The following is a 12,415-nucleotide window of genomic DNA, read 5'->3' on the forward strand; positions in this document are numbered from 1 at the left end:
CTATTAGCCAAGTGCCAAGCATCATACTAATCATTTAATGCATATCATTCAATTGCCCTAATAAATCTATCAAGTACATATTATTACTATTCCTGCTTTACAGATGGGGAAGCTAAAGTTCAGAGCCCAGTGAATGGCACAGTCAGGACTTGACCTCAAGTCAATGAACTCCAAAGTCTGCACTTAAACACAACCCTTTTGATGTATTAAGCCTACTGAACCCTCCTCTGCCAGAGGACAGATTCCCCAAATCCACCTGCTTTTGCAGAGAACCAAAAATGTCCATACATTGTCTTGATTCTGCCTTTGTTCTGGTGATGTTTGTCTGTCCTCACATTATGCTTCCTATGAATATGCAAAAACAATCCAGGGCATGCGTGTGTATGTATGCATGTGCTTTCGTGCATATGTGTATGCACGCAGGTATATAGCTGTGCATATGCACACATGTGCACGTGTGTGAGTACATGCATAGGTGAATGCATGCGTGTGTACACACGTGAGTGTTCACTGTGGATGTATGTGTCTGTTAGTGAATACACATGTGTGTATATGTGGGTGTGTATGCGTGTGTGTGTGGAATGCGCACGTGTATGTGCACATGCGCATATGTGTGTATGCATGTGTGCCTGTGCGCTCATGCTACATTTCGCAGGCAACAGTTCCTGCTTGGTTGTTATGGGAACCACAGTTCTAAAAATGTTCAACTGAATCCCACTCCATGTGGGCCAGAGAAACCAAAAGAGAGAGAACTGAGTGAGAGACACATCTGGGGGCCCAGAGCTGAGGTACAGAATCATGGGCTCAGCAAGCCTGGACAGGCACAGACCAGCCAGACGTGTGGTCCCACTCCTGAGACCCCCATGGCTTGGATCAGGACCTCAGTCCTCCTTCTTCCCATCTCTCCCTCCTGATCTTTTCTCAGCTTCGTGCTCTCCAAACACCTTCCTTCCTTCCTCTTTCCCCCTTCTCTTTTCCTTTTTTCCTTTTAACACTTTAGACCTTTTTCGGGGGCCAACCAGTCCACACAATAATTAAGCGCTTAAGTGTGCTGGGCAGTAGGCATGATGATATGGAGCCCACAGTCTGTGCTCTTGAAGGAGCTTAAGGGTGGGAGGATTTGGATAACACACAAGGGAGAGGAGAGAGCAAAGGAAGAGAAGACAGAGGAGGGTGGAAGATGAATCTGGATCAGATACGGAAGGCTTTAACTGCAGTGTGTATTTTTTTGTAGGAAGGTGGAAGCTGTGGTCATTTTGGGTTACAACAATGAATAATGTTTTAGGGAAGTTGTATCAATAGTGATGTGCAATGTGGAATGGAAGGAGAGAGACCGCAGGAAGCAGTTTGGTACAGTGCAGGCTTGTCTCAAACAGGGTACAGAGGTTCGGGGGATGAGGGAAGGAATAGTAGGCATTCTGGGTTGCTTTGTCAGACTTCCCCCTCTATCCTGCTTGATCAAGATTCTTAATTACTCTTCCCTATATCTCCATGGTGAAAGTCAGGACTAGAGTGGCCTTTGTTACTGATGTATGTGTTGAATTCTTCAAGTATACTGGAAAGGAAACAAGTTAGGAACCACTGGCCTGATGGTAGGTGCTCCATAATACTTGTGGAATGACTAGATATGGGGATATATGCTGGTCTTGGAACTGGAAGGCCCAGATTCAAGGCCCACTTCAGTTTGTCACCATCTGTGTGCCCTTAAGAAGATCCCCAGATCTCTTGGGCTTCAGTTTCTTTCTCTATACATTGAAGGGTCAGAAAAGATGTTCATATAAATTCCTTTCAACTACATGTTATGTGATTCTATGTGATTGTCATAGCCATGGTGTTTGTCTATGTGCAGGGAGTGGCATGGACTGAGGTGCTGGCGATAGGCACAGAGAAGATAAATATGGGAAATATTTTAATAGAGGAACCAACATGTTCTGGCTTCAGTTTTAATCAGCATTGTGGAATAGATAAACCAGAGACCCTCCTGCTACAGAATATGTGGACTGACTCACAAAATATGACAGACCTCCAAAATGCTTAACCAAAGGAAATAAAGTCTATATGGACCAAAACTGAGCATAGAACTGGGAGACCAAGAAATGGAAGCATGGGATGTGCTGTGACTAACCCCAGGAGGTATGGGGAGGGAGACTTACTGCTTGTGTGTGCTGATGGGGGCCCTGGTTGGGGGAGTTCCCTTGAGAATGAATAACTATATGAGTTAGAGTCTGAACTCACAACCCCTGCGTGATACAGGAAACCCAGGCTAAGACATTAACATAGAGACTGATCTCCATTAGTTGATACTCTTATGATGCATGGTACAAGCAAACACAAAACTGCTCAGGAAAAACATGCCCTCGACCCAGGCCACAGAGTATTACTGCCCAGAGTATTAATTCCCCACTGAAGATGAGCTCACAGGCAAAAATTACAATACATAAAAGGAAACAATGTACCATAAATGAGAGTAGATAAGACCCTGAAGACCTTCAGTAAGATCCAACAGTTCTGAGTGACAGCCTGGATATAGGGGAAGGAGGGGTCAAGGGTCAGTCCCACAGAAGAACTGTAAGTTATTTAGGTGTGTCTAGGGACCCAAACAAATGACAGTCATCATTAACAGAAATTGGTATATAGAAGAATGATATGGTTTTAGACAGTATTTTAAATGGCAGTGAGACACCCGTATGGAGGCGTTCATTAATCTGACCAAGGAGCTACAGCTGCAGTAGATACCTGGGCTGGCTGGCTTAGAAGTCATTTTTGCAGCAGTGATCGCTAAAGGCCTGGAAATGAATGTGCTTTCCAAGACGAGTGTTGAAATAGGGAAGGTGAGAGCTAGGAACCACGTCTGGGAAAACACTCCCATTTTGAGGACCAGATGAAAAAGAGGAGCAAGTAAGGAAAGAGCTGTTTGTCCCTGATTCTGCATGGGTCTTGAGTTTGGGTAGATTTTCTGATTATTTGATTCAAATTCTCTGTCCTAACATTCTCTTCCCTCACAATCCCTAGGGGAAGCTCCAGTAAATGGAACAGTTTCCCTTGGGAGTACTATGAGGGACTTTCAGCTGGGAGTTCTAGAATTAGGCTGGGCTCTTGGCACAAGCACCACGACCAAGGCACACTTGTGGGGTTCAATTTTCCCGTCTGTGATATTTAGGCTTAGGTGTGTGTGTGAGGACAAGATGGGGCACGATAGAGCTGACAGTACTTGACAGAAAGATGTTAAAGGGGATAAGGGTGGCATGGTTAGACACCACCCACCCACAGCCTGTCTGCCCTTCTTTCTTTGCTTAGGTTGTATGGTTTGCAACCAGTTGCTTGAAATCTGGGCCTTTGTGCTCTTCCTTACCCTATTCTGCATGGAAAGTGAAGTCAGGTGGCCCATGCCTGTTAATGAAAGGTGCGGTCACTTAAATAGTAAGCTAATGATAATCATCATTATCTTATGTCTCTGTGAATCTACTGCTTACCTATTATAATGCCTGATGGTCCATCATTTGAGCCTCTTTACAGGGTTAAACATTGCCCTCTGCAGGCTACTCTTAAAATGTTAACTCTTCTAGAAGAGGTAATGTGGAGTCCTTTACCACAAATTGGTCTACTAGATACAAGATACTCAATCACATGAAAGCACTTAACACCTGGGGAGAGAAATGGGTGGAATTCTCTGACTTGATAATTTTGTCTCTGGTTAACTGGACTGTGGGTGGAGGGTGAGCATGCCTGACAGTGAAGGAACAAAGAAGCCAAAGGATCAGAGGCCAGGTTGATCTGGCATCATAAGGCTGGAAGGCACTCTTAAGAATAGTTCAGCTTGAAGGAGAAAAGAATGAAACCTGCAGACAGGCCCTATCCTTTCCTTACCAGAGAGGAGTTACTGGGGAGGAGAGATAGGGTGCACAGCAGACTTTTAATGTTCCAGAGTCTGCTCAAGGTGGCCAAAAAGAGTATAAAAGCTTTTGAGTTGGGAGTTCTGGGAGTAAAGGGGGACCAAGTTGCATCCATTCCCCATCTTTCCCATCACAAGATCATGCTTTCCTCCTTTCTGGTTCCAAACTCCATCCCCAAGCCATGAAGGATTCACCTGGAAGGAGAGCTAGGGAAAATCAACTATGGCAGGTGCATGGCTGGATGGTAAATGGGCTGCTGCCACCCGAACAAGATCCTTTGTTAGCAAATAACATGACTGTGAGAATCTGGCAAGCACCTTGTGTGGCTTGGCTCTGCCCATCCATGGTCTGGCTGAATGCTGAGTCCCTCTTGACCCTGACAGCATGTGCTTCTCATACAGATGCATGAGCACTGGCTGGAGCTCTGTGATACCCAATGCTCTGGGTGTTCGCAAACAGCACTGCCATACTGCAGTCTTCTATTGCCGTGGCTACCGCCTGGGGCTCCCTCTAGTTGCTGAAACTATTTCACTTCTTGGTAGGAAGCCTTTCCACACAGTGCTATTAAGCTGAGGTGCCACCATTCTGGGGTTGGTAAAAAAAAAAAAAAAAAAGTCCTGGCTTTGGAGACAGACAGATCTGAGTTTGACCCTGTCTGTTCCTAGCCGGGTTACCCAGCGAGTTACCTATTTTGCTCCCCCATCTTTGAAATGGAATATATGCTGCTGCATTTAGGACTGTGAGGAGTAAGGATAATATATGCCCAGTGTTTAACACCTAAGCCTCTCAATCACTCTCAAGTTTCAGAAACACTTTGAGCTCTTAGGTCAGTTGTGATTAAATGCATTTGTTAATTCAGTACATATTTATTGAATGCCTACTTTGTGCCATAGTGCCTGACTGTAGCTGCGTAGTGATTCCTTTGGGGTGAGTATCTCCTTTCTTTTCTGGCACATATGCTCCTGGGGCAGTGGCTGGAGGGAATGGGTCAGAAGCTTAGATGGCAGATTCAGTAAGCTTTTAGCACAATAATTTTAATTGCAAAAATAAACAGTTTTGTCAACTGCTCGAGAGTAGCGTCTGCTTTACAAAAATTAACAACAACAAAAGGAAATAACCCCAAAGCAAAACGTTACATCCAATGGCTGCTGGAAACGACATTGCTGTACAAAATCCCGCGCGAGACCGGCTCGGCGCTGCCCCAGCCTGCCTCTGGGTGGGGGGTCTAATGAGGGGCGTGGGGCGTGTGCCAAGCCAGTTACAAAAGACTACCTTGAGTCTCAAGGAAGTGCCTACTCAGTGGGTGGCCTGAGAGGACTTCACTCAAAGCACGGCGGACGCGGGAGTCAGCGCCGGGGACCGCAGGAGCTGTCCACGAAGCTGGTGCTGAACGAGGCGTGAACGGCGGGCACTTCAAGGGAACTGGAAGCGGGGCCACAGGCCGGCCCCGGGACGTGCCGGAAAGGGTGGGGGGCGGGCTGGCCAGGTCGTCTCTTTCGTGCCGGGCGGCGGCGCCTCAATCTACAAACCTATTTCCCCCTCACAGGGCGGCGAAAGAGAGGCCCAAAGAGTAAAAGCCAAGGCCCTTGAGCCGCTCCTCGGCGCGCGCCTTCTGCTTGAGGTGCACCTTGCTGTGCCTTTTCTTCTCATCACTGCGCGCGAAGCGGCGGCCGCACACGTCGCAGGCAAAGGGTTTCTCACCCGTGTGAGTGCGCACGTGTGTGGTAAGGTGGTCGCTTCGGCTGAAGTTGCGGAGGCAGATGCGGCACTGGAAGGGCTTGTGGCCCGTGTGGATGCGCAGGTGGCGGTTGAGCTCGTCGGAGCGCGCAAAGCTGCGCACACAGCTCTCCACTGGGCAAGCAAAGGCCTTGGCATGCGGCCGCGGGCAGAAGCAGCGCGCGCTGCACTTGCCTCCCCGGCGCCCCTTGCGCCGCGCCTTGGTCGGGGGGAAGGGGGCCGGCGGCGGTGGCCCGGGAGGCTCAGGCACGCCGCTGCTCCCAGGGATGTCAGCCACCAGAGGTTTCGGGAAGTCCGCCGCGGTGCTGCGGAGGCCCAGGGGAGAAACCTGAGCCTGAGTACCGGCCAGAAACTCTCCGCCGTCGCCGCTACTCCCCCCATCCCCACTAGGAGGGGTCAGGAGACCCGGGAGGCCCTCGGCCACCTCCCCTAAGTCACCTGCCGTCAGCGGGAAAGCGTCGTAAGACCCCGTGGGGTAGAGTCTGTTGGCGGGACCGGCCGGCAGCTCCGCCGGGCAGCTGATGGACAGCAGGTCTTCAATCTTGGCCCCCATCGAGGGGAAACGGGCGTCGGGGGCAGCCTGGTAGCCTCCCTGTGTCCCACAGCTCGCTGGGGCTCCAGCTGAGAGTAGCTCCCAGGGAGCGTAGGGGCCTTTGAAGGCCGAGGCAGTGTCCAGCGCAGGAGAGGCCGGAGGCGCCCGGAGGCCTGGCTTGACGTCGGGCGGGGAGAGCTGAGGCTCATACAGGCACTGTGAGGGGGCGCCTGCCGAGGGTGAGACCTCCCAGAACGCCTCTGGGAAGGCGGCAGCGCCCAGATCCGGGGAGTAAAGGTCCGGTGGACCCGGCAGCAAGGCGTCGGGGCCTGCGGAAAAAGAGGCGTCCAGCGGCGACCGGGATGCTGCCGCCTCAGGGCCGGGGAAAGGTGCCAGACCCAGGATGCCCGACATGAGGTTGAAGAGTGCCTCCGGGTCGTGCGGGTGTTCGGGTACTGCTTGGATGAAGAAGCTACCGCTGTAGCTGAGGCCAGGAGGGGGCGTGGGTGCAGGCCCCTCCAGGAAGCAGGAATCGGCTAAGTCCCCCCCGGCGCCGCAGCTGCTCAAAGCCCAGCTCAAGAAGTCGCCTGCTGAGGAGGGAGCAGGAATCAGCTTCGGGCACATCAAAGGGCGCGCCGCGGAGTCTGCGAGTGCCTACCCACGAAACCCTTGGGGCGTACTGACACACAAAAGGTGCCTTTTGCACATTGTGATCCAGCCGGAGCCCGCTTACGCCCCAAGACGCACACACAAACATGCACACGCAAAACACACGTGCACAGGCAAAAGGACGCCCTGATAAACCCACAGGTTCCTGCGGAGGCGCTGGCGGCACAGTAGGGCTGGGAAGGGGGGTGCGCACCCCAGGACCCCCGAGCCTCCTACCACCCCTACCCCCACACCTCTATGGTCCCAGTCCCTGCCTGTTCTCAGGCACCGTGCGCCCCCGCGCTGCGCCGCCGTCTGAGCACCCTCCGCCGCTCTCCTTACCTGCAGGGTAGCCGGTAGCTGCCGGCGCGTCCCTGCCGGGGAGCCGGGACAATTCGGTGCTGGGTTCCGCGCAACAGCCCTCGGTGGACTTCACCAGGAGCGCGTCGGGGCCAGAAAACTCGCTAAGGTGGAGCATGGCGCGGCGGCGGCTGCGGGGCGCCGGGGGCCTCGCCCGCTGGGCTTGGCTGCGCGCGGGTGACGGGGAGGCCAGCAGTTGGGGTGCCCTGCGCCTCACAGACCCAGGCACCTGGGCTCCTGGCTCCAGGCGTTCACCTCTGGGAAAGGGGTCGGGGGGTCGAGGCGCCCTTGCTCGCCGGGACCGGCCTCGGGCGGCGGCTCCTCGCTTCTCCAAAGCGCTGCCGGGCTCCCCCGATCCGCGGCCCCCCCACTTATATAGCAGCGGTCGCGCTGGCTCCGGGCTTCCGACTCCCCGGGCCACTGCCATTTCGGGAGGCCCCGGCCCTGCCGCCGTGACGTAAATGCCCAAACATGGACACAGGATGTGTGCCGGGGACTCCCGAAAAGGAAAGCTCGGGCTGTGACGTCGCCGCCGCCGCCGCCGCCGGGCCCCGCGCCGTTGCGTGCGCGCGCGCTCCCTGAGCGTGGAACCGTGCGCGCCGGGGCCGCCGGTGCGCCCCGCTGGGGTGCCGCGCTGCGTGGGGCCGGGTGTTCAAGTTCCCTTCTCGCCTGTAGGCAGAGGCCCGCGGTCGGCGAGGAAAAGCCCCGTGGGCTTTGGGATTCCGCAGTTAGGGATTCGAACCCTCTCTCTGCCACTTACTACCTGTGTCATTTAATCTCCCTGAATGTCAGTTTCCTCACCTGTGAAATGGAGCCATGTGTATCTACTTCGTAAGTTTACTGTAAAGAGTAACTGGGTTAGAGCTTATTAAATTCTCTGCATGCGTACACAGTAAACTACAGAGATTCTTGCCATTATTCACTATTTGCTCCCACTTGTGTGTTTTTTCATTTTCTTAATAGTTTCTTTTCTTTAGTTTGTTCTAGGAAAAATAATTCAATTAAAAAGGACCATAACGCTTGTTAGTGATGAGAGAAAAAGTCAATTCGTACAGAAGGGTATATTCTACACTGAAAAGTAAAGGTCTCTTTTTCCTACCCATCTATGTTTTGAGGTAGTAACATCTAAGATTCTTGTGTATTCTTTCAGAAAAATCATATGCAAGCATACACTCTGTCTTGCAATATAATTTTTTCCCATTTGTAATAGTTGAGAGATTGCTCCATGTCTGAACAAAAAGAGCCATTCTTTTCTAAAGCTGCATAGTACTCCATTGTGAGGGAGGTCAGTTTGTCCCCTCTCCATGAGCATGTAGAAAGCTTCCAACCTCTGGTTTTTGCCAACGTTTTTGTAGCCAACTTTCTTAACGATATACATATGAATATATCTGTGAGTTAAATTCCAGTGAGTGTAATTCTGGGTCAAGTGTATGTAAAATTTTGATAGTGAACTGGCAAATTGTCCTCCATAGAAGTAGGGCCAATTCTTGCTCCTTCCTCCCTCCCCTAGAGAGTATGAGATGCTTCTGTAGACTTTTTTCTGCCTTTATATAAATGACTTTTACTCTAAGGATGTTGTTCCCAGCAACACACAGAGATCCACGCGATATATTTCCCTGGAATCAGCACCTGGAATAATTGGGCTTCTTATGGAAAAAAAAAAAAGTCCCTAACCTTAAGAAGGCTGTGAATCTTGGCTGCAGCAGGTTGGTCAATCCTAGCAAAGAAGCCTACCTGCTCTCCTGATCTCGTCTCTCTTCCGCTGTGGTTTCCCCTCCATCTTGCTTTCTCATTCTCTTTAAAAATCTTTCATTTTATTTTATGTTATAATCACTTATCTCCTTTCTGGAACAAAATTAGGGGATTAAATAAATACATGGGATAGCATGTTTTTCTTTACAAAGAACGTCAATTCTTGGGATTCTGGGAGCTGGAAAGTGGGGAGGGCAGAGCTGGGGTTCCCTCTTCTTTCTCTGCTTTCCTAGGAATGGGAACAAAGCCATTCAGGGGTGATGGGCTACAGCATGACTGGCAGTGTAACTCCCAGCCTTCCTTGCCCACTGACACTCTCCTTTTACAGAGGGTGCCTAGAATGCCCCAACCCCACCAAATTCTCAGGCCTTTTACCCTACGTCCATTATCCAAAAATTCATTCACTCATTTTCTCAGTGTTAATTCACACAGTATTCATTCCTTAAATTCTTACTAAGGACCAGAAGGTAGATTTTGGTTTTGAGTCTACCAGGACCCTAAGACCTATCTCCATCCCTAGCTGCCCCAGCCTCACCCTACAATGACCCTGTAAGTGTGTTCACAGAATATGTCATCACAGAATCACCTGCAAAACCTGTGTTGATATGGTTGCATTCATCTTCTCCCCTTGTCTGGAAATCATACAAAGCTTTTCAAGAGTCATGCATGTGCAGCATGTCCTAACAAATGCCACAGATGTAATAATTCTATGTTAGCTGTACATATGTTTGCATGTAGGAAATGAAGAAACCCAGCTCATGTCTGTAAGGATTAAACACATAGAGCATTATTTCCATCATACTCTATTTCAGACCTGGGGATTGATTGTAATCCAAATGCATCGCCAAGACCAGGTGAGCCCACACCAGCCACGCAGGGCACACATGTCTCAAATCCATTCTGGCATCTTGCTGCCTGGGAGGGAGGAGGAGTGGAGGGGTTTGGCTAGGCCAGTGTCCAGGGCTCCCCAGGTTGCCCCGTCGGGCCAGATTGGCCAGCCCCAGGTTCCCCATCCCTTCTGCTGTTCTTCCCTCTGCCACAGCATTCCTCCTCCTTCTTAGTCATAGATAATTCCCCTACTCCTTTGGCAAGTTCCCAGGGCTTTGCTGCTCTCTGCCAAGAGCTGTTGGGCTAAGTCTGTGTTAAGACAAGGGTCCCAGTCACCCCAACTTCTTCTTGTTACAGGCCAGGTCTAGGGGCAGAGCTGCAGAGGGAAGAATGAGTAGAAGAGGAAATGGGGAACACAGCTCGTGCACTCACCGTCACTGGACATACATGCACACACTCTCCCACATGGGGTGGTTAGCTCTGGAGGGTAATTGCATCTGCATTTGGTTCCTTGAGGAGGAGGAGGGAATATAAAGAGAAAGGGCATTTTATAGCCTTTCCCAGCTCAGCCCCTCTTATCCCTAAATTTTAACAGCTCTAAAAGAGATTCTGGGCCCAGAGAGAATTAAGGTCTTTGGGAGGGGATGGAAGAAAGAGGAGCTTAGACCTATGAGTTCTACATTAATTCACGCTTTAAATATAAAAACACAAACCGGAAGGGAAAAAAGGAAAGTCACGCACTTTGAGCACTTTGCAAACATATCATTTAATCATCCCAAAGCTCTATGGAATAAGGAATTGGAGACCTATTTCACAGATGAAAAAACAGACTAGATAAGGTTAAATAACTTGCTCAAGACCACACTATTTTTTGAAAGATTTGGTTTATTTTATTTTATTATTTTTTAAAGAGATTTTATTTATTTATTTGACAGAGAGGGAGCACAAGCAGGGGGAGTTGGCAGGCAGAGGGAGAAGGAGAAGCAGACTCCCTGGCTGAGCAGGGAGTCCAATGCAGGGTTCCATCCCAGGACCCTGGGATCATGTCCTGAGCTGAAGGTAGACGCTTAACCGACTGAGCCACCCAGGCGCCCCTCAAGACCACACTTCTATTCAGTGGTGGGACTGAGAGTCAAGCCCAGTCTAGTCTACTCCCCAAGATAATTTAGGAAAAGATTATTCATTTGACAAAAGGATTCACTCAGGGATGGCCGAGATGGAGGAACTCCCTCCAGCTTTTCAAGTAGGGTATGAAGTCAAATTCCATCTGGCTGCTGTCCTTCCCTGCAAGGATTCCCTGGAGTGACCACCGTGGATAGAAACACTGTGGGTCACATCAGACATGTGCTGATGAGGAGCACATGCAAGGTCCTTGGGAAGTTGGTGGTGGTGGGAGTGTGTGTGTGTGTGTATGTGTGTGTGTGTGTGTGCGTGCTCATGCTTGTGCACGTGGCCTTGGGGAGGGTGAGAGGAAATTTCCAATTTCCACCGGAAAAGGTTGGGGAAGGAGAGTTTACCTTCTGGACAAGCATCAAACGGGCAATTACTGAATGAATTAATGAATGAAAAAATTCATTCATCAAATGTTCATTGAGCACAGCCGTGTGCCAGGCGCTGCGCAGGCCCTTGGGACACTGCTGGTGGTGCTGCAGTGGGGAAGACTGGAAGCTTTGGATCCAGGGCGGGAGGAGGGAGGAGAGGGGGCTGGGGAGGAGTGAGCCTGCCTTGTCTCTCTTCTGGGAAGGGCCCAGCCCCTGTCATCATTCTGGTAATGCTACTGCCCCCTCCTCCACCCCCCACCTTGATCTTTCTGCTCTAAATATCATTGTGTTCAAATAATAGTGTATATATTTAAAAAGACTCCAAGAAGACAGCTGCCTCAGAGTATTAATCATGAAGAGGCCAGCACTCAGTCTCCATGGCGACTCCTGACAGAGCTGAAGAGCAGCTCCACGTCCCACTTCCTGGGGCCATGGAGATGCAGGGACACAGCATCTCTCACCCTTCTCTTTCCTCTCTGCCTCTCTTCTCTCCCTCCTTCCTCCCCTTTCTTCTCCCCCCACCCTCCCTCTCCACTCACTCTCTTTTTCTCTTCCTAAAAGATTTATTTAAAAGCAGGGACAGAGGCAGGATCCAGCCATCAGACTAACCAGGAATAAGGCCAATGCTGCTGCGGCAGAGATGAATTTTGCCTCCAACTACCACCTTTGCAGAACACAACTCCCCTCCCTAAGACCCCTGCAGTGCCCCTTAGGCTACACTGACCACTAGGACAGAAGAAGTCTGATCATCTGTCCCTGAGGCAAGGGACCCACTATCAGGGTCCTTCTCTGTTCCCTCCCTCTTCCCTGCCCATGGCCAGGCATTGGTTTATGGTTTCTGTCTTTATTATTTTTTCGATGCCCACAAAAGTAACATAGGCTTGTTGGAAAAAGATAAACATGTTAAAATGAAAGAATCTCTCCCAGTTCTATACCCAGATATATACATTTAAATAGTTTCAAGTTGATTCCTATAGATTTTTCTCTATGCATATTCATTCAACATTCATCTATTCAACCGTAGCACCACCATCATCATCATTTATACCAGTGGTGTCACACTATACATACTCTTGTAATTAACATTGTCCCTTGAACGCTTTTTCTTTTCCCCATCTTAATAC

General features: G+C 50.2%; 1 protein-coding gene across 2 annotated transcripts; it reads right to left on the minus strand.

The window, feature by feature from the left end:
* Positions 1-4,850: 4,850 nt before the first annotated feature.
* Positions 4,851-7,533, minus strand: EGR4 (early growth response 4). Of its 2 annotated transcripts, none has more exons than XM_019794864.2 (2): positions 7,153-7,533; positions 4,851-6,752 (listed from the first exon to the last, which is right to left on the minus strand). In XM_019794864.2, exons 1-2 carry the CDS (start codon positions 7,286-7,288, stop codon positions 5,434-5,436), a joined length of 1,455 nt encoding a protein of 484 aa, XP_019650423.2. In that variant the 5' UTR covers positions 7,289-7,533; the 3' UTR covers positions 4,851-5,433. The 2 variants fall into 2 exon arrangements, with proteins under 2 accessions (XP_019650423.2, XP_019650422.2); XM_019794863.2 differs by having other exon boundaries at positions 4,851-6,749; positions 7,153-7,358.
* Positions 7,534-12,415: the final 4,882 nt, after the last annotated feature.

The sequence above is a fragment of the Ailuropoda melanoleuca genome, chromosome 4 (assembly GCF_002007445.2).
Source record: "Ailuropoda melanoleuca isolate Jingjing chromosome 4, ASM200744v2, whole genome shotgun sequence".
Lineage (NCBI taxonomy): Eukaryota > Metazoa > Chordata > Mammalia > Carnivora > Ursidae > Ailuropoda > Ailuropoda melanoleuca.